The sequence below is a fragment of the Manis javanica genome, chromosome 4 (genome assembly GCF_040802235.1).
Source record: "Manis javanica isolate MJ-LG chromosome 4, MJ_LKY, whole genome shotgun sequence".
Classification (NCBI taxonomy): domain Eukaryota; kingdom Metazoa; phylum Chordata; class Mammalia; order Pholidota; family Manidae; genus Manis; species Manis javanica.
The window spans coordinates 15,979,189-16,000,297 of NC_133159.1; the positions used below are offsets into that span (position 1 = coordinate 15,979,189).

At 44.5% G+C, this 21,109-nt stretch overlaps 1 protein-coding gene and 1 pseudogene across 11 annotated transcripts in view; both read right to left on the reverse strand.

Moving 5' to 3' along the window:
* USP48 (ubiquitin specific peptidase 48) overlaps positions 1-5,644 on the reverse strand; it is a 95,227-nt gene extending 89,583 nt beyond the window's left edge. For 4 of the 11 annotated variants that reach the window (XM_073233356.1, XM_073233359.1, XM_017651162.3 and 1 more), the window contains exon 1: positions 4,643-5,639. In XM_073233356.1, coding sequence (XP_073089457.1) covers positions 4,643-4,776 — 134 coding nt within the window. In that variant the 5' untranslated portion in view covers positions 4,777-5,639. Of the gene's footprint in view, positions 1-4,642 lie in introns of all 11 variants that reach the window. The other 7 variants (XR_005056388.2, XM_073233358.1, XM_073233357.1 and 4 more) reach the window with 4 other exon arrangements.
* Positions 5,645-18,288: 12,644 nt separating this feature from the next.
* Positions 18,289-21,109, reverse strand: LOC108391518 (complement component 1 Q subcomponent-binding protein, mitochondrial pseudogene; annotated as a pseudogene).

Here is a 21,109-nt window from a genome sequence, read left to right on the forward strand (position 1 = left end):
ATGAAGGAAGGAACTTTAACTTCTAGGGCTTTATCCCAGAGCCACCCCAGTATACTACCAAACCCATACATAACAGGTGTCAAAAATTTTTGTTGAATAAAAGAATACTTATTCCAGCAAGGCACATAACAGGCACTCATAAATATTTGAATTTAACAGATACACAGAGAAAAAAAATAGAAGATTATACTATCTTAACAATGGTTAGCTATGAGCCCGAGATTAAAGAGGGGCTTTCATGTTCATCCAAAAATTGGTTATGGACTATAGCGTCCCTACTACTACTGTTAGTGTGCTAGACAGCAGCTACACAACAAGGAATAAAAACAGACAGGGACACAGGTTTCATGGTACACAAACACCTATTAAACCAATAACATGCATAAAATTGATAATATTTAAAGCTGTAAAGATTAAGTAGTAAAAGTACAGCATGCAGTGAGAATAAAACAAGCGATCATCTTGTATCAGTAACTGTTAAAGTTGGGTGAGTACATGGGAATTCATACTACCATCCTCTCTACTTGTATATGATGAAAATTATGACTTTATTTTTTAATTTAAAAGAAAAAAAGGTTCTGTTTTGGATTGAGTCAGGCAAAGTCCATAAGACCAAAGGGACCAAAACTGTTAATTCAACTAAGAGAAAATGTGAACTGACAGAAAGTGTCACTAGAACATCATCAATGAAAGAGGCTTAAGAGTGAGGCCTAGTAGTCTTCATCAAGGGCTCTGGACTAGAGCTATGAGAAGTCACTGAAGTGTTTTTTAAACTGACAGGACATTAACTTCCTAGAATGCATTACATTTCTATGTTTTAACTCAGGTACTGTTTCTCTAGTAAGAACAAAACAGACGTACTCCTATACACAGCTGGAAGTACAAACAAGTCCAGACTGAAAATTCCTTCAAAATTTTAGCTGTCACAAATGAAATTAACATATGATGATGCCATTCTTACCTAGCAAATCAAAAAATGTGATCAACATATCATGTTGGTGATGGTATGAGTAAAGAAGACCTTCTTAACCCTGACACTAAGAATACAAAGTGGAACCATTATTCTGATAGACAATTTAGCAATACTGATTAAGATGAAAAATGTACACTCCTAACCTAATAATTTTACTGCAAGGCACTTACCTATGATCCTTACTGTCAGCAAATACATCTGGTCTTATGAATTAGGATACACAATATTTGCAGAATACTGTGGATACAGGATTTAGTACAGATTGCTTTCATCCTGTGACTGAACTAAGAGTCTCAGAAATGTAAATAGTCCTGATGCACCTTGTCTTTGAATACAGCTGAACACCACTTCAGCTCTGGCATCTTACAACAAACTGTTGTGTAAAGTATAAAAAATATATTCACAATATTATTAATTCTTTTAATTTCTTGCTAGGCATCAGGCAACAAAAGGAGAAAGTGAGTAGAAAAGAAGCCTTTTTGGTATTTAAATAAAAACTACTTGAACTTCAGATTAGGCATAGTTTCCAAAGTGCAAATGACCAAAAGAAAAAAATAAATAAATAAACTGAACTATATTAAAATTAAAAGCTTTTGTACTACAAATGATATCAAGAAGGTAAAAATGAAATATCTATAAAATGAGGCAAAATATTTGCAAACATAAGGATCTTGTCTGCAGAATAAATAACTCTTACAACTCAATAATGACAACCCAATTTCAAAAAGGGCGAAGGACTTGAATAGACATTTCCCAGAGAAGATACGCAAGTGGCCCATAAGCATATGAAAAGATGCTCAACATTATTAGACATCAGAGAAATGCAAATCAAAACCAAAATGAGATACCACTTCACCGCAAGTCGGAGAGCTATGAGAAGACAACAAAAACAAATGCAACAATGTGGTGAAATTTGAATCCTCATACATTGTGAGTATGTAAGACAGCAGGCAGCCACTTCTGGAAAATAAATTGTCAGTTCCTCAAAATATGAAATACAGGATTTATCATATGATCCAGCAATTCTACTCCTAAGGATACACCCAAGAGAAATGAAAACACATGTCCATATAAAAACGTGTACACAAATTTTCATTGCAGCATGGTAGCCAAATCAACTGATGGATATATAAAATGGGGTAGCTACATACACAAAACTATATACTATGTGTCAATAAGAAGAAATGAAAATGGCCAAGAAGCCCATGAAAAGAGGCTCAACTCGTTAGTCATTAGGAAAATGCAATCAAAACCTCAAAGAGATGCTCCTTCAAACCCACCAGGATGGCAACTAAAAAATAAAGAAAAAATAAGTAAGTGTTGGCAAGGATGAAGAGAAACTGGAACTTCATAAACTGGAAATGTATAATGGCACAGCAGCTATAGAAAACAGTGTGGCAGTTCCTTAAAAAATTAAACATAATTGCCCCATTCACAGCAATTCCACTCCCAAGTATACATACAGCTGAAAGAATTGAAAACGTGTTCTAACAAAAACTTGTACACACGTTCATAGCAGCACTATTCCCAATAGCCAAAAAGTGGAAATAACCAAAATGTCCAGTTAATTATGTGAGGTGCTAAATCACCTTGACCTTGGCAATCATTCCACAATGTATATCAAAGCGTCACCTTGTATGCTTTAAATAATAATTGTTCCTCCATAAAGCTGGTGGGGTATCTTTTTTTAAGTCTATCAACAGAAGAATATGCAGTTATCCAAACAATGTAATAATAATCAGTCATAAAAGGGAATTAAGTACTGATACATGCTACAACATGGATGACCTTTAAAATGTTATACTAAGTGTAAGCCAGACAAAAAGGGCCACATACTGATTCCATTTATATGAAATATCCAGAATAGAGCAATCCACAGACACACAAAGATTAGTGGTTGCCTGGGGTGGGGAAGAGGGGAAATGGGAAGTGACTACTTAACAGACAGGGGAGCTTCCTTTTAGAGTGATGGAAAAAGTCCTGGAAGTAGACACTGGTGATGTTTGTACAACACTGTAAAGGTTCTTAATGCCATTGAATTGTATACTTTAAAATGTAAATTTTGTTATGTACGTTACACAATTTTTTTTAATGAAATAATGATACATGCTACATGGATGATCCTTAAAAATATGATGCTAAGTTAAAGCACTAGTCACAAAAACTCCATATATTGTATGATCCCATTTCCTCGAAATGTCAAGAATGGGCAATTTTAGAGGTAGGAAGTAAATCGGTGGTTGCTTGGAGCAGGAAGGCTGGCGGGGGTGAATGGTTCAGGTGGGAGATGGGTGGGCTCAGTGCCACTTCAATGAATACCGGGTTTTTTTTAGGGGGGCCTAAATTGTTCTAAAATCACATTGCAATAATGGCTGTACAAACCCTGTGAGTATACAAACAAAAAAACAAAGACAATGGATTGTACATTTTAAGTGGGTGAATTGTATGATATGTGAATTCCTATCTTAATGCTGTCAAAAAAAATTGCTTGGATATAAACCTTGCAATTGCAGCTGAAAACTCACCTTCTCTATGATATTCCCCTTTTAGTGATCTAAGCTAATTTCTACTCCTTTACTTGCGGTAAAATCAGAACTACGCTCAGAGTTGACATTTTTTGGTTACCCTGGAACCTAATTACGTTAAACTGACTGAAGCTCGACAAATTCTATTACACACACGGACTTCTGTCATTCCAGTACTTAGTGTTGGAGTCAGATTTGCACTCCTGGTAAGCCAAACGCCCAGAGCTTGACTATTCATTTGCTTTATGGAAGCTCCCTAACTTGTTTCACTTCCCAAACTAGATTTAAGTTCCAAAGCTGAGACCTTCACTTCCATTCTTTCTGTATCCCGCCGCACAATGTACAAACTTCAGAAAGCCTTTACTAAGTGCCTGCTGAAAGAAGGCTACTGAGCATGCCCGGCTTGGCCAAGTCAATTCAACAATATTCCGGAACAAAAACTGTAGTTCCCGCGTTCAAAGGTGGAAAAGAAGGAGAGACAGACACAATGCCTAAGATTCAGTCTAAAAAGAAAGGCAAGGTTCAAGGGCTAAGCAAAAGTGAAGGACAGCACTCAACACAGCTCAAACTTCGTACTTGGTAGAGAGCTGCGGAGTCAGACCCTCCCCCTGCACCCCCCCACCGAAAAAAAAAAACGCTAAAAAATACGAGAGGAGGTCAACTTTGGATGAAGGGTACCAATGACGTAGGTTAACCGTATGTTTTTCGAAAGCAGCCCAACCCAAAAATAACGCTAAGATCAAGCCTTCAGTGTCAACACTAACACAAGATATGCTATGATGAAACTCACTTCGCAGAGCTCCCTTTTTACAAACGAAGAAGCCGAAGCGTGGCTAAGATACACCAACCACCAACGTTTGCTAAGCTCTCAGCTCCTGCCTTCAACCATTTCCACCGCCATCTTCCGGGTAACAACCCAGAACCCTTTCCAGAGGGCTTTCAACAGCATCACCTCTGTGCAGAGCCCTGGAAAGCTGTTTGTCAAGTCGCCCAGACCGCGAAAAGGAAGATGCCTACACCTTGCTGTCTCCGCGCCTGCTAGATACATGCAACCGGCCCCTCTTCTTTCCCGCAACCCGACCCCCAGCCCAGTTTTCCAAGATCCAACGCAAGGGAGACGCGAGGCCCAGTGCGTGGGCCTCACCTGCACACGCCGCGGATGCAGGGCTCCAGCCAGATGCGGTAGGCGGTCTCGATGTGTTCCTGCGACACCTCCTCTGGTCGCACCGTCTCCGCCCAGCGCCAGGCCGCCTTCTCTAGCTGCAGCCGCGGGGCCATAGCGTTGGCCCCAGGAGCACCTTACGAGCAGGGCCGCCACTGCCACCACCGGCGCCTCCGCCGCTGCCCAAATAAGATCCGCCACCTGCCAGCAATGAGGACCAGGAGCTCCTTCAGCCAGCTGGCCAGTCAATCACCTGTGCGCGCCTCTGCCGCCGCGCCCGCCCGCCCGCGCCCGACCCGCACGACCGGCCGCAAAGTGCGGCCGCTGACACCCGACACCCCCTGCGCCACCAGTCGTTGTAGGTGTTCTCCCTGCCGCGGTCGGCGCATGCGCGTGCCCAAGAGTCTTTGCGCCTCCCGCACCCCTGGCCCAACGGGCGGAGGAAAGGGAAACGGCGGTCGCATAGTCTTGCCACGTCCTCACCAGCTATGTTGGGGAAGCGGCGTCTAAGACCCTGTCCAGGATAGCGTCTTGCGAACTACTACTCTTAACAAGCCAGAGCCTCCAGGCTTGCCTGTTTGTTATCTGGTATTTCCCATTTAACCGTTAAGGAGTCACGCGAGAGGCCACTCATCGCAGACCACAGGTCCGCGAGGCGGGTCCTGAAACTCGGTCACCAAAGAAACCAGGGTGGGCTCTCTTGAGGCTAAACCGGCTGCGACTCTTTCCCGAGCCTGTTGACGTCACAGGATGTTCTGTGCTTTGCTTGGAACTAGAACTGGACTACGTGTCCCGGCATGCATTGCTCACTGCCGCTCACTGGATTCCAGGCATACTGGGATTTGTGGTCTTGGAGGTGCTGGGCGCGGGCGCGGGCGCGGGCGCGCAGGCGGGTGCCGGGGCGGAGTTTCTCTGCTCGGGAGGGTCACCCTTGACGGCAGGCTGATCCTCCTCATTACTGCTTTCTGTGTATGGTAATTTCCTAGTTCTTTCTTAAAGCTCTTCCCTAGCTCTCGGCTTGAAAGACATTTCCTTTTTGCAACTCCTGCCTCAGGACATAAAGAGAAGTCTTAGAATGTTTTGCAAAGTGTAAAAGGGCACTCGCTGCCTTAGTGACTATTTTGAATACATTACATTTCAATGAGGGCCCTACGGGGGTCTGGGGTCTAAACACTAGTTTCTGACCTAGCAGTTTACCAGCTGGGTAACCTTGGACTGGACGATGATGAACCTGTGCTGTTCACTAGACATTCACTGAAGGCAAAACGAAATGAGACGTCCCCACCCTTAGTGCGGGGAGAGTGGTAGATACACAAAGTAAGTACTCCCCAGCGTCGGCAGGTTTGGAATACTTGGTAAAAGTTTCCCAGAAGGGATAACTCCTAAGCCTATCCTTAAAAGGTGAGCAGAATCTAGTCAGGATAGAAGAAAGGTCCCTTTCTAGACAAAGGGAACCCCAAGAAGCAAAAGTACAGAAGAGAGGTTCTTAGTATGAGGCCACATATTCTGAGACGGATTGGTAAGAGGTAAGGCTTGAGAGGCTGGCCAAGACTGCCTTTATCTGAGGAACTCATCGAAAGGGTTTAAAGCTGGTGAGTAATGTACGGGAGGTTTGTATTTTTCATAGCTTCCTCTGTCTGGGTCAAGGTCAGAGGTGGAGAAAGCTCTTATAAGACTATTGAAGTAATCCAAGCTAGAGATAATAAAGGCCTGACCCAAAGTGGCGTGATAAATACGGAGTAAACAGCCGCATTTGAAATATATTTAGGTCATGGAATTGCTACAACCTGATGCTTGATCTTTAGTGCTTACAGCTCCAAGTGTCATAGATGGCCTCACTTAGCACATGATCAAATTGTGAATATTCACCGTCCTGTCACTGCTATATGCCATTTTTCAACTCAGTAACTATATGAGTGGACTTAACACCAAGTGAGAAAGAGACTACAGAAGGAGGATCAAGTTTAAAAGAGAAATGATCGCAGTTATGGGTGCATCAGGGACATCCGTGTCTGGAGAGCAGGCATAATTCTGAATCTTCCAGGATATATTGCTTCTGCATCATGCGTTTTCCAATCTTTACAGCATTCAAATGTGCTGCAACTTCTCCCAAATTTAACAAACCGTCTCTGACCGCCACATCCTCCAACTACTGTCCCATTTCTCTGCTCCCCTTTATAACAAAACTGGAAAGAATTGTTTATATTCTTCTCCACTTCCCCTCTTCTATCCTCCTTAAGTTCATTCCATATTAGGTCCTTGCCTCCATTACCCCCAAAACTATTCATAGGAAGGTCATGGAAGACCTCCATATTGTTAAATCCAGTGGTAAACTCACACTCTATTTTATTTGACCTGTCTGCACCATTTGACCCAGTTTTTCACTCTCTCCTCTTGGAAGCACTTTCTTTTTTTCTTCAGTGGCCTTTTTCAGTGGTTTTTGCTGGTTCTTTCTCATCTCTTTAACCCATGAACTTGAGTGGGCTGGGGTTGTCCTTGGACCTCTTTTCTAACTGCATTTACTCCCAGGGTGATCTGATCTCCACCTGTGGTTTTAAATACCAGCTGTGTGTTGATGACTAGACCTGACCTCACTCCTGTCAGCAAAAAGTTAATTAAAATCACCTTGAAATAAAGACAGTTTTATTTGAGGCAAACTGAGGACTTAAAAGCCTGGAAACATTAACTCCCACAGGTAGAAGAAATATTTCAAAAAGTCCAAGTTATGTAAAGGTTTTATATTCTTGAGGAGGCAGGCAAGAAAGAATTTCAAAAGGGTACACTGCATTTAAAATACGTGATGCTTTTAAAAAAAGGAGGGGGGCCTTGGGGCCGATATACCTCTTGGCACTCAAGAGTATTAAGGGGAAGGGCAAACATTCTTGCTTATGTCCTTGAGCTGGAATCCTGAAGACAACAGATGTGGTGATACATACTTTGTTTAGCTTTTAACTTGGTTTTAATTAACAGATGGTATTATAAAGTTATAAAGCTTAAGTTTTCAAGGGTGGCTATTTTGAGACTCCCAGAAGTAATGAAACTTCCGATACTTAGGCCTAAGAAATCTTTTGGGGGGCCCTAGTATGATGGCCAGCTTTTCTTTAGTTCATACCCCTAAAATGCCAGATTTGTATAGCCTGCTTCTTACTGGATATCTGCTGTGTGTAATAGGTACTTCATGCTTTACAGGTCCAAAATATACCTTTATTCTACTAACATTGCCCCCAAAATACCCTTCTGTAATTTTCCCCATCTCATCAGGTGGCAATTCCATCCTTCCAAAAATCTTAGAGGCAGCTTTAACTTCTCTCTTAGATCCCCATCCAGTCCTTCCACAAATCCTTTCACTGTGCCTTCAAAATATATACAGGATGCAACCACTATACAGTTACTGTTACCACCCTGGCCACTCACCTGGGTTATTGCAAAAGCTTCCTAACTGGTCTCCATGTTTTCACCCTTGCATCTTTGTAGTCTGTTCTTGGCATGTAAACCACATGGACATTCCTCTGCTCAAAAGCCTCCAAGAACTTCCCATCTCGTTCAGAATAAATGACAGAGGCCCTTCCCTGTACACCTAATTGCCCAGACCTCATTTACTACCTGTAGCTTCTGGCTGGAGGGGTTTCCCTGCTCAGGGCAAGTTCATAATGGATGCAGTGAGACTGAATAACAATAACAATAGAATATTAGGGGTAAAAAGGGGTGCATATCAAGTTTTATTCTCAAGACAGGAGGTTGGGCACTCCACTCCCATCCACCTCCATCTTTGCCCCCAGCTCATCCTCTGCTGTTTTCTCTTCCTATCTCTTGCTTTTTTCTCTAGGCTCTGCTCTCCTGGCTCTTAGCACAGGGCAGAAATCCTCTGTAGCAATACCAGCAGTAATGGCTTGTTGGCAACGGGTATGCAAGCATGTGCCTGGACAGTAGGCTAAGTATTACCTCATCACACATGCACAGTGCGTATCAGGTGAGGATCCTGGCCATGGAACTCACATTTTTTGAATCTGCATAGTGTGGGACTAAGTCTCTACCACCCCAGGATTTGGGGGGGCTGCAGAGCACTGGATGGAGTGAGATTATGTTCTGAGAACTTCCCAAAGGCAAAGAAGGGAGATTTTCAGGCAGGTTACTAAGAGCACAATCATACGGCTGCAGTCCTGTCCGGGTCACCCAGGCCATGGGAACTGGCAAGCCCAAACCAGAGCTCTCAGTAGCCCCTCCCTACTTATCTCGGGTAGAACAGAGACAGAGCGGAAACTTGTGCATAAATCTGGAGAACAGAATGAAATAGCAAAGTAAAGTAACAAAGACGCTTACCACTGGAAGAACACAGACAAAATGTAATAAGTTGAGCAGTAAGAAGTCTTTAAGGCAAAAAATACACACACACTGGAAGAAAGGGGAGTGTGGGCAACCTCTGAGAGAAGGTGCCCTTAGGAGTTTAGGATTTGGGGTTTTATAGAGCCTTTTGGGTAGAGGTCAGCATAAGACATGATATATACAGGTGATTCATAATTCCTTTGAAGTTTTGTCTTAAGAATATGGTTATTTAGGTTTACTGTGTTTACACAGATCTCAGCATTCTTTATCTACATAGGTTTATTTACACTTTGGTGGTCTATCTCCTGTCCTAGTTACAAAGGTACTCAGTTGATTAAGGGACTGGAAGAAGGGGAAGAACAGTACATAGATTAAATTATAGAATAAGCTGGGCCTTTTTTGCACGCTAAGTAGATTTTATAATGGCATGATTTAATTGGTACAAGGAAGATGTGGGCTGCATTCTGATGTTTTTCTTTATCTGGGGAATTGTTTTTCAGCGGGGGAATATCTGGACATTCCAAGTCACTCCTGGCCTTTGAAACTTCAACCATTAACTAATTCACTGTGAGCCCTTTCTGGCTCTCTGGTTTTATCTGGTTTAGTCTCTGAGTCCTTTTAGTGGGCTTTACTGGCTTTATTCTATCTCCACCCTGCTCATGTCTGTCTTTTTGCCTAACAGAACAATCTTACCCTACACAGCCATATGGCTTGCTCCTTAACCTACATTTCAGAAACAGGGAAGACCCTAGAAAGAAGCTGCAAAAGGAACAATTATTAGATATAGGGAAAAAGATTGAATATCTCAGAAGCTTAGGGAGGAAAGTTTCAAGAAGATAAGAATGGTCAGCAATGTTAAATTCTGTTCTATTGTCCTCCCCATCTCTTGGCTCCCTTCACAGTAAAATTACTGAAAGAGTAATCTACCCCAGTGCTGTCCAAGAGAAACACAATGTGAACCACATCTGTAATTTTAAATTTTTTAGTAGCCACATTTAAAAAAAGGAAAATGGTGAAATAAGTTTTAATACATTAAACCTAGTACATCCAAAATGTTTACATTTTCATATGGAATCGGTATTTTTTAAATTTCAGTGAGATATTCTGAAGGCACTAAGACCTCCCACCCCTTAAGATCTAATCACCACTAACCAGATGGACGCAGAACACACCCTGCCGCTACTCCTTAAAACCGCACTTCCTCACCCACGAGCTGCTGCTCCCTCTCTCTGGGGGCAGCCACTTTCTCTTTCAGATAATAAAATCTTTTCCGTGGGCCCGTGTCTCCTGGGTCGTCCTGGGTAAGGAGGGTCACGGTGAGATACCCTTTCGTTGGTGCTGTGACTTCGGATAAGGTTCTCCCATTGACTTCGCTCTTCCTCCGGGAACCTGAGCTGCTCTGGGAACCCTCATTGCCCGATCCTCCTCCACTTCCCCAGTCGCTCGTCTTCTCACCCAGCACCGGCCTTCGATTTGGTGAGTCTCCCCTTCATGGTTGACTTAAATGTCTCTTTGGAACCTGGGAAGTGACCGTTGAGTGTCCAGCACCCCCAAGGGCTCCTCTGGGACAGGGGCACCCCCAACCTCGACTTTCAGAGTCACGGTTGATCCCCATAGTTGACCTTTCCTCACCTTCCGCCTTTTCCCACGGTGAGAATCTCTGCCCCTTGGGGTTTGATATCCTCTAACAAAATCCTGGTACCAGGTATCAAACCTCCAAGGCATTTTCGCCTGGACCGCTCAGTCAGAGGTGGTGATGACCCCCTAACTGTGGTCTTCTCTGCGACCTTCTCAATCACTCCAGGACGCCTCAGCGACTTGTGAACAGTCTCATTCTCACCATGGGATCTGGCCCCTCCAGTCCCACAGATTCACCTCTAGGGTGCTTACTCAATAATCTAAAACCCCTCCACCTCACTCCAGACCTCAAACCTTTTAAGCTTATTCGCTACTGTAATGAGATCTGGCCACAATATTCCTTGGACAATCAGTCTAAATGGCCTCCCAATGGCTCTTTAGATCCTAAAATTCTCCACAACTTATACAACTTCTGTGACTGCACAGGGAAATGGAAAGAGATCCCTTATATCCAGGCTTTCTCCTACCTCCGAACCACGCCCGCTCTCTGTCTCCCTTGCAATCCTAAACAGCTTCTCCTCGCTCTAAAAAACTTCACCCCACCACCCACCAATTCCCACCACATCCTCTGACTTTGACCCTGCTGATGAACCTCCTCCCTACCGATCTCAAACCCCTACAGCTCCCGCTCAACCACCAGTTCCTCTCCCGCCCCAACCTCCTTCTCTGCAAGAGCAAAATCCCAACCCTCCCAGCGCTGTTGCAGGAGCCGCAGCACCTCCTCCTCCTCCACAACCAGTTCCCCTTCCCTCACCCAGTCCCAAGAACTCCAGTCACTCGCTCTCGAACCCAGATCCTAGCCCCACTACAGGAAGTAGTTGGTACAGAGGGCATTATCTGGGTGCATATCCCTTTCTCTCCGACCTCTCAAATTGAGAAAAGATTAGGCTCTTTCACCTCCAACCCAGCTACTTACATAAAAGTTCCAGTACCTAACTCAGTCATGTGGTCTTACCTTCCATGATATTCACATGATCCTATCCAACACACTTTTGCCCGAGGAGCGTAGGCGAGTCTGGGAACAGGCCAGAACTCATGCCAATGAGGTTCACCAAACTACTCCAGCTCATCCAATTGGTGCTGAGGTGGTTCCTGACCAAGACCCTAATTGGGACTATAATACGGCAGGGGGAGTCACCACTGGAGATCAATTCATCACCTGCCTCATGGCAGATCTCAGGAAGTCAGCCAATAAAGCCATTAACTATGAAAAACTCCAAGAGGTTATTCAGGATAAAAATGAGAATCCCTCTGTGTTCCTAGACCGCCTCACCAAAGCTCTTTTACAATATACAAACCTAGACCCTGAGACCCCAGATGGGAGGCAATTATTAATGACCTACTTCTTCTCCCAGAGTTTCCCCGACATTAAGGCTAAACTTAAACGTCTAGAGAAGGGACCCTAACTCCTCAGGCAGAAGTCCTGGCAGTGGCCTTCGAAGTATATAATGGAAAGGATGAAAAGGCCCGTAAACAAAAATACCAAATGCTGGCAAAGGCCTTTCTACCTACCCCAACCACTGGTGCTCGGGTATCCTCACTTCCTCAGAAGCAGCCAGGAGGGCCTCCTGGTCCATGCTTCAAATGTGGTCAAACGGGTCATTGGGCCAGAGCCTGCCCAAATCCCCGGAAGCTCCCTGGGGGGACACTGGGCTGTTGACTGTCGTCGCACACTGAGCGGTGCCAGGCCTCCAGCTCTAACACTCCACACACAGACCTTCTGGGCCTGACAACTGGTGATTGAGGGGGCCCGGGACTCCTCCACCCGACCACTACCATCACTGCACAGGAGCCCAGGGTAACCATTGTGGTAGCGGGCAGGCCCATCTCTTTCCTTTTGGACACGGGGGTCACCTACTCAGTCCTGAAGGAGTTTTGGGGACATGCCTCCCTCTCACAGTGCTCTATAGTTGGGGTAGAGGGCACACCTCATCCACCTTTACAAACTCCCGTGCTTCACTGCCTCTTCAGAGGCATTGCCCTCTCTCACTCCTTTTTGGTGATTCCCCAGTGTCCCACTGCCCTCATGGGAAGAGACCTGTTACACAAGGTTGAAGCTTCCATTACTTTTGCTCCCGGACCACGCCTCAACCCCAACTCGCCTTCAATCCCACTTTTACTCGCCCTCCAACCCGCTGCAAACCCACCTCCCTCTCCTTTTCCTCTGCCACCCCATCTGGTCAACCCTGTGGTCTGGGATACCCTCACCCCCTCTATCGCCACCTGCCCCCCAGTAATTATCAGGCTTAAAGACCCTGCCTGTTTTCCCTCCCAACCTCAGTACCTGCTGCCCTTCAAGAGTTTACTGGGCCTGCAGCCAATTATCCAGGAACTTTTATACAAACAGCTACTACGACCAGTCAGTTCCCCTTACAACACCCTGATACTGGCTATCAAAAAACCTAATGGCTCTTATAGGCTAGGTCAAGATTTAAGAATTATCACTGCAGCTCTTATTCCAATCTATCCAGTAGTCCCTAACCCCTATACTTTATTGTCCACTATCCCCACCTTTTCTACTTACTTCTCCGTCCTTGACCTCAAAAATGTATTCTTCATGATTCTCCTCCATCCCAGTGGGACCACTTACACCTTCAACTCCACAGACTACAAATCCTCCAGTAATCTACTCTACAACCCAAACAGGACCTCCTTCCAGCTGCATAAGGCGGCATATGTGCCCTACTCCATGAACAATGCTGCTTCTACACCAACAAATCCGGTCTCGTCCAGGATGGCACAAAACACCTCCGTGAACAAGCCTCCAAACTCCAGAAAACTCCCCTAACAATCCGTTCCCTTACCCCTTCAATTGGCTCCTGCCCCTCCTAGCCCCTATTACCTTTATTCTTCTTCTCCTTTTCCTTCCCTGCTTCATCAACCTATTCCAAAAATTTATTCAAAATCAAATTCTGAAAATTTATAACCATACTGTCAACCGGTTACTCCTCCAGGGCTATCAAGGCCTTCTCACGAAGAATAACGAAACCCACTAGATGACATCACGAATCATCTCAGGATGCCCGCCCTTCCCAACTCTACAGTAATGGCCTCGCTAACCCCAGAATCTGCACCTCCTTCCAGCAGGAAGTAGCTAGAGAATGAGATTCTACACCCAGTTCCCCAGAGGCCCAATTAAGAAAAGAAAAAGATGGGGATGAAGGCAAATTCTGGTGCGGTAAGACCCCCACCCCTTAAGATCCAATCACCACTGACCAGATGGTCGCCCACCCCTTAAGATTCAATCACCAATACAGAACACACCCTACCGCTGCTCCTTAAAAACGCGCTTCCTCACCCACGAGCTGCTGCTCCTTCTCTCTGGGGGCAGCCATTTTCTCTTTCAGATAATAAAGTCTCTTGCATGGGCCTGTGTCTCCTGAGTCATTCTGGGGTAAGGAGGGTTACGGCGAGATACCCTTTCATATTCTACCTTCTTTTTATCACACTAAAAAGAGATTTTGGAAATCTGGCATGCATTGTTACACTTACAGCTCATCTCAGTTCAAACTACCCACATTCGGTTGTTCAGTTGCCCAGTAGCCCCATGTGGCCAGTAGACAGCACAGGTCTATACTCTTGACTCCTCATTCAGCCAACTCCCATCTGGCCTATGACCTTCTCACCCCTCTAGTAGTTGCTTTTATCAAGCTTACCTTAACTTCCATGTCAGCAAAGCCAGTGGTCTCTCTGTCCTCCGCTGCAGTCACCGGCTCAGATGACCGTCCCACCATCTCCGAATGCCCTTCTCTCGGGCTACAGTATTGTCTCCTGGTTTTCAGTTGCTGCTCCTCAGTCTTCTGTGCACCTCCTCCTCCTCTTTGGGTTTTCTAATTGCTATTGTAAAGGAAAAACTCATTCCTATGGATCACCTCGACTCTCAGTACTCCAGCACTCCTTCACTTCTGACACCAAGAGTGTGGGTTTTCCATACATGAAGCAATTCTGTGACACCAGATAGGTGTCCTACAGTTTAACTCAATTCTAACACTATCTGGAGATAGCATCAGATCACATAGGTTAAAGGTTCAGTCCTACAAGACTGTACATACACACACTCACCTTCAGACACAAATTGCAATTCCAGGTTCTCACCAGTGCTACTGACAAACTACTTTATGACCTCCAACTATAGATTGAAGGTTCCAATGACCCCCCTCCTCAGGTTTGATTAACTTTTTAGAGCCACTCACAGGGCTTATTTTACCTACCAATTACCAGTTAATTATAAAAGGATGTCACCCAGGAACAGCCAAATGGAAGAGATGCATAGGGCAAAGCAAGTGAGAAGGAGCCCAGAGCTTCCATGCCTCTGGGAGCGCCACCCTCCCAGCACCTCTGTTTACCAGTTGAGAAGCTCTCTGAACGCTATCCTTTTGGGTTTCAATGGAGACTTCATTACATAGGCATGATTGATTAAATCATTGGCCACTGGGGATTAGTTCAGCCTCTGCCCCTCAACCTCCCCCTCCCAGAGGTGGGGGAGCAGGAGTAGGGCTGAAATTTCTATCCCTCTAATCATGGTCGGTTCCCCTGGCAACCAACCCACATCCTTAGGTTATCTAGGGCTTTGCAGAAGTCATCTCATTAACATAAACTCAGGTGTGCTTGAAAGGGGTGTTTATGAATAATAAGACAACTTTACCACATTAATCACTTAGGAAATTCCAGGAGTTTTAGGGCTCTGTGGCAGGAATGAAGGAAGGTGAAATACCTATTTCTTACTATAAATCACAATATCACAGCTGGAGTTTTCTAACCTTTGTCCTGGGCCCTCTTCTATATCAGTCAATAAGAAAAGAAAAGTATGAACGTAGATCAATGGCACCACAGAGATGTTGCCATAGACTGAATGTTTTTGTCTCTCCTGCCCCCAAATGCATATGTTAAATCCTAAGGCCCAGTGTGAAAGTATATGGAAATGGGGCCTTTGGGAAATGATTAGGTTATGAGGGCAGCGCCTTTGCAGAATTAGTGCTTTTATGAGAAAGACCCCAGAGAGCTCTCTTGCTCATTCCACCATGTGAGGACACAGTGAGAAATCAGCAATATATGAACTAGGAAGCCAACTCCCATCAGACACCAAATCTACCAGCCCCATGATCTTCAACTTCCCAGCCTCCAGAACAGTGAGAAATAGATTTCCTTGGTTTACAAGCCACCCAGTCTATGGTATTTTTGTTATATCAGACCAAAGGAATAAGACGTGTGTTTCCTAATTCCCAAAACCTGTCAATGTATTACCTAGGTGCCAAAAGGAACTTTGCAGATGAGATTAAAGACCTTAAAATGGGAAGATTCTGGATTACTCACGGACCCAGTGTCATCACAAGGGTCTTAAAAAGAGGGAGAAAGAGGGTCAGAATCAGAGAAGATGCTGCCACACTGCTGACTTTGAAGGCGGAAGAAGGAGCCACAAGCCAAGGAATGTAGAAGTTGCAGAAGACAAGGAAATGGAGCCTCCGAAAGGAATAGAGCCTTGCCAACACCTTGACTTTAGCTCAGTCAAATACTTTTCAGACTTATGACTCCAGAATTATAAATTTATCACTAAATGTGATAATACAGCAGTAATGGACATTAATACTAGGGCCCTTCATGATCTGGCAACTTCTAACTCCAATAACTCCTGTTATTATTGTCCTTCCTTTCACCGTGCTTTAGTCTTAGTATCCAAGTACTTCCCTGCCTCAGGTCCTTTGCAAGCTATTCCCCAGCTCTTAAAGACATCTGGTTCTTCAGATCTCAGCTCAAATGTCTTCTCCACAGAGAAGTCCTTCCTGACCAGCCTGTCAAAAACAGACCCCCCTCTCACACCCCCACAATCACATCCCTGTTTATTTCTCTCCTAACACCACATTTGAAATGACTGTGTTCATTTTGGTCTTGTTTACTTGCTCATTATATGTCTTCCTTCTCTTAACTGTCAGCTTCTCAAGAGTAGGAACCTTGCTGCCTTGTTCATTTCTATGTTCCTATCACCCAGAACAGTGCCTAGCGCATGTTTGCTAAACGAATGAATGTGCATTAGGATTAACGACCTGGTTTCAGTGGTGTGGTTACAAGTAGACTATTTTTCCTAGATGAGGGAGGATTGAAAACTCGGCAGACTCAACAAAGTATGTATAAAGCACAAGCAGTGTTTTGATGTCATCATCCGGTCTTCCAAGACCCGTGGGAAAGAAGGGAAAATCCCAAGCCAAAAGTGGAAGTGAAGGGTGGGAGTGCCTCACCAGCGGAGGAAGAAGATGGTGAAGTCAGGGCTACCTCATCCACGAAATATTCTTGTGGACACTGTGGACACTATGTTGACACCTTCCCCTGCTGCCAGTGTGGATCATAGTATGAGTACGATCATATTCTAGACTTGAGTCTCCCTTTGACATCTACAGTGTGAACTGGAACACCCAGGAGTTTATTCATTGACGAGAATGGTTGGGAGAGGTACCAAGACTTACAGCGAACCATGTGATATTCTCTCCACTGGCTTTAATGTAATAATTTGGGAACTGTTCACAGGTAACCTCTTGAAAAGTACTGTTATTTAGTATAGAATTATTCAATATAATAAAGGATTCCCCAATATACTAGTATCTTATCCACTTAAAATAAACCTATTAATACGCCAGCCACACAATGCACATATTCTTTTAAGGTGGGGTCAAAGTCCACAGTGTCTTAACCTCTAGGTGCTGAGAGTGATGGTCCATTAGTCAGCTTTCCTGGTATGAATATTCCTTCTTTTTCTCCTCAGCCACTCCTTGGACTGTCACTATGAATGGGCTCAGCGTGATCCTCTGGCTACAGACTGACCTTCAAGCATTAGGAGAGGGAAAGACAGGAAGCACCCTTGCTGTGGGCGTGTGGCACCAGGATCAGGATTCTTGCCTCGGAGACCTCCTTTTCTGTGTATTCGTTTTCTAGGAATGCCATAATCAATTACTACTAACTGGAGAGCTTAAAACAACAGAAGTTTATTCTTTCACAGTTCTGGAGTCTAGAAGTCCAAAATTCAGATTTCTGCAGGGCCATGCTCTCTGTGAGGTTCTAAGGAAGGATTCTACTTGGACTCTTCCAGCTCCTGGTGGCTCCTGACGTTCCTGGGCCAGAGGCAGCATAACTCCATTCTCTGCCTGCATCTTCCCAGGGTCTTCCTTTCCTCTGTGTATGTCTCTGTGTGTCTTCTCCCCTGCTTCTAAGGATTACCAGTCACTGGGTTTAGAGCCCACCCTAAGCCAGTATGACCTAATCTTAATAATTATATCTGGAAAGATCTTATTTCCACATGAAGTCACATTCTGAGATTCCCTGGATAGACATCAATTTTGGGTGGATGCTATTCAGCCCACTACACTGTGAATAATCATTCTTCATGTGTTACTGTTCACACTCTTGTTCTGACTGGATATAGGCAATTTAGCAAGTCTAATATGTCCATCCTTGATATATCTGCACATCCTGGCTCCTGCCACTTCATCCATTGGACTGTAGATTTTACAGAAATGCAAATGAGGCAACCCCATTATTTTGTTGTTGTTGATACACACACACACACGCACACACTTTTTTTTTGAAGTATAGTTGATTGAGGCAACTCCAATATTTTGACATTGTTAAGATGTGAGCTGGTTCTCACTGGGATGCATGTATCCCTTATTCCACTGGAATCAGTAAAATGCTGTGGCCAGAACTGGGACATAATTCATAATAAACACATGCACTCTACAGTCCACCCCTCAGTCCACAAGGAAATCCACTAGGTTGTCATGTAAGACCCAGTCCAGGGAATCTGTTGAGTGTGTAATTCATGTCCTTCCATGCAGTCTAACCAGTGGTCTAAAAGCTCACTTCTCTGTTGGATAAAATGCCATTCTCATCCTCCTTTTCTTGTCCAACCTTGTCTTCTGCAGAGTGACCAGTACATGGGCCTTCTTGCCACCATACTTATAACTTCAAACGTGAAATGTGGAGAGGATGTCAATTCAGGGTCCTCTTTTTCAACCTCCTCCCCTCTTGAGGGCTCCTCTTTCTCATCAAATGTTGGCGCAATGCTGTTCTCAGTGTCTGATAGTGGCACTGATCTTTCTTCCAGCAACTTTCTGCACTAATCTGGTTTCTGTTCCATTCACTTCCAGCCCCCAATCTCCATATATCTTGGAGAGGGACTTAGGCTTCTTTATCTTTATTTCCTCCTTAATTTTACCTCTCAGGAATTCAACAAAAGCTTTGTCCTGGGGGATGTGCCAACCCCACGCACACTCCAGAGGTCCAGGCACTGGGCTATGGGACGAGGACTGCACCTGCTGCGGAAGCTGCAGGGAGGGGCAACGGCGGAACCCAGCTCGGGGACTCGCAGCGCAGCAGAGGCAGCTTCATCACGGTGGCTGGGGCCGTGGTGGAGGCGGCCGGCCCGTGCGGATGCGGAGGACCCTGCCCAGGCACCAGATAGGGATAAGTTTCTCCTTATGAGAGCTCTTGAGATCATGTCAACCTCATGCAGGTTACCCGAGGGGTCATGTGATTTTCCTCCTTCCTTCTGAAACTGGACCATTACTTGCTTTCTCATGACAGTTGTAGTTAGGCTATAGGATTTATTTTAGTTACTGTTAATTGTCCTTCAGTCTGTATCCCATCGTGGCTTGACCCAAATTGGTTGTTCATCACCTTGGCAATCTGGTTTTGAAGTTAACCCCTTAAGTCAATTTCAGGAAAACTGGACTCACAGTGTCAAATAACTACAATGGTTATAATGTACCCTTGGAGGTTTGTCAATACCTTTTTATTCTGAGAGACAACACAAGAATCTTGTTCATGCATACCTTGGGATATTGTGAGTTTGGTCCAGACTACCACGAAAAAAGTGAATATTACAATAAAGCAACTCAAATGAATTTTTTGGTTTCCCAGTGTACATAAGTTATGTTTACACTATACTGTAGTCTTTTAAGTGTACCATAGCATTATGTCTAAAAAAAACCCAACGTATATACCTTAATTTAAAAATACTTTATTGCTAAAAAACGCTAACCATCAACTGAGCTTTCAACAAGTCTTATCTTTTTGCTGGTGGAGGTTCCTGCCTCAGGTTGACGGCTGCTGACTGTCAGGATAGTGGGTGCTGAAGGTTGGGTGGCTGAGGCAATTTCTTAAAATAAGACACTGAAGCCTGCTGCATAGACTGACCCTTCCATGTAGATTTCTCTGTAGCATGCAATGCTGTTTGATAGCATTTCACCCTCAGTAGAATTTCTTTTTTTCTTTTTTCTTTTTTTTTAGGGAGAGCAAGGCAGAGGCTTTTATTTAGGGATACGGTGAGAGGACAGAGCTCCTGGCTCACACCAGGAGGGGACAAAAGAGTTTCCCCCAGTAGAATTTCTTTACAAATTGGAGTCAATCCTCTCAAACCCTGCCACTGCCTTATCAACTAAATTATGTAATACTCTAAATCCTTTGTTGTCATTTCAGCAGTCTTCACAGCATCTACCACGGATAGATTCCATCTCACGAAACCACATTCCTTGCTCATCCATAAGAAGCAACAACCATTCGTTCAAGTTTCATCATGAGATGCGGCAGTTCAGTCACAGCCTCAGGCTCCGCTTGTAATTCTGGTTCTCTTGCTGTTTCCCCCACATCTGCAGTGACTTCCTCCACTGGAGTCTTGAACCCCTCAAAGCCCTCCATGAGGGTTGGAATCAACTTCTTCCAAACTCCTGTTAATATTGATATTTTGACCCCTTCCCATGAATCATGAATGTTCTTGATGGCCACTAGAATGGTGACTCCTTTGCAGAAGGTTTTCAGTTTACTGTGCCCAGATCTATCAGAGGGATCACTCTCTACAGCAGCTATAGCCTTACAAAATATATTTTTTAAATAGCAAGACTTGAAAGTTGAAATGACTCTCTGGTGCATGGGCTGCAGAATGGGTGTGGTGTTACCAAGCATGAAAACAGCATTAATCTCAGTGTCCACCTCCATCAGAGCTCTTGGGTGACCAGGTGCCCTGTCATTCATCGAGCAATGATATTTTGAAAGGAGCTTTTTTCTGAGTAGCAGGTCTCAACATTGGGCTTAAAATATTCAGTAAACCGTGTTGTAAACAGACGTGCTGTCATCTGGGCTTTGCTGTTCCATTTATAGAGCACAGGCAGAGTACATTTAGCCTAGTTCTTAAGAGCCCTGGGATTTTCAGAATGATAAATGAGCATTAGCTTCAGTTTGAAGTCACCAGCTGCATTAGCCCCCAACAAGAGAGTGAATCAGCCTGTGCCTTGAAGCTTTAAAGCCAAGCATTGGTTTCTCTCTAGCTATGAAAGTCCTAGATGGCATCTTACTTCCAATAGAAAGCTGCTTTATCTACACTGGAAACCTGCTGTGTGGTGCAGCCACCTGCATTAATGATCTCAGCTGGATCTTCTGGATAACCTGCTGCAGCTTCTCCATCAGCACCTGCTGCTTCACCTTGCACTTCCCTGTTATGGACAT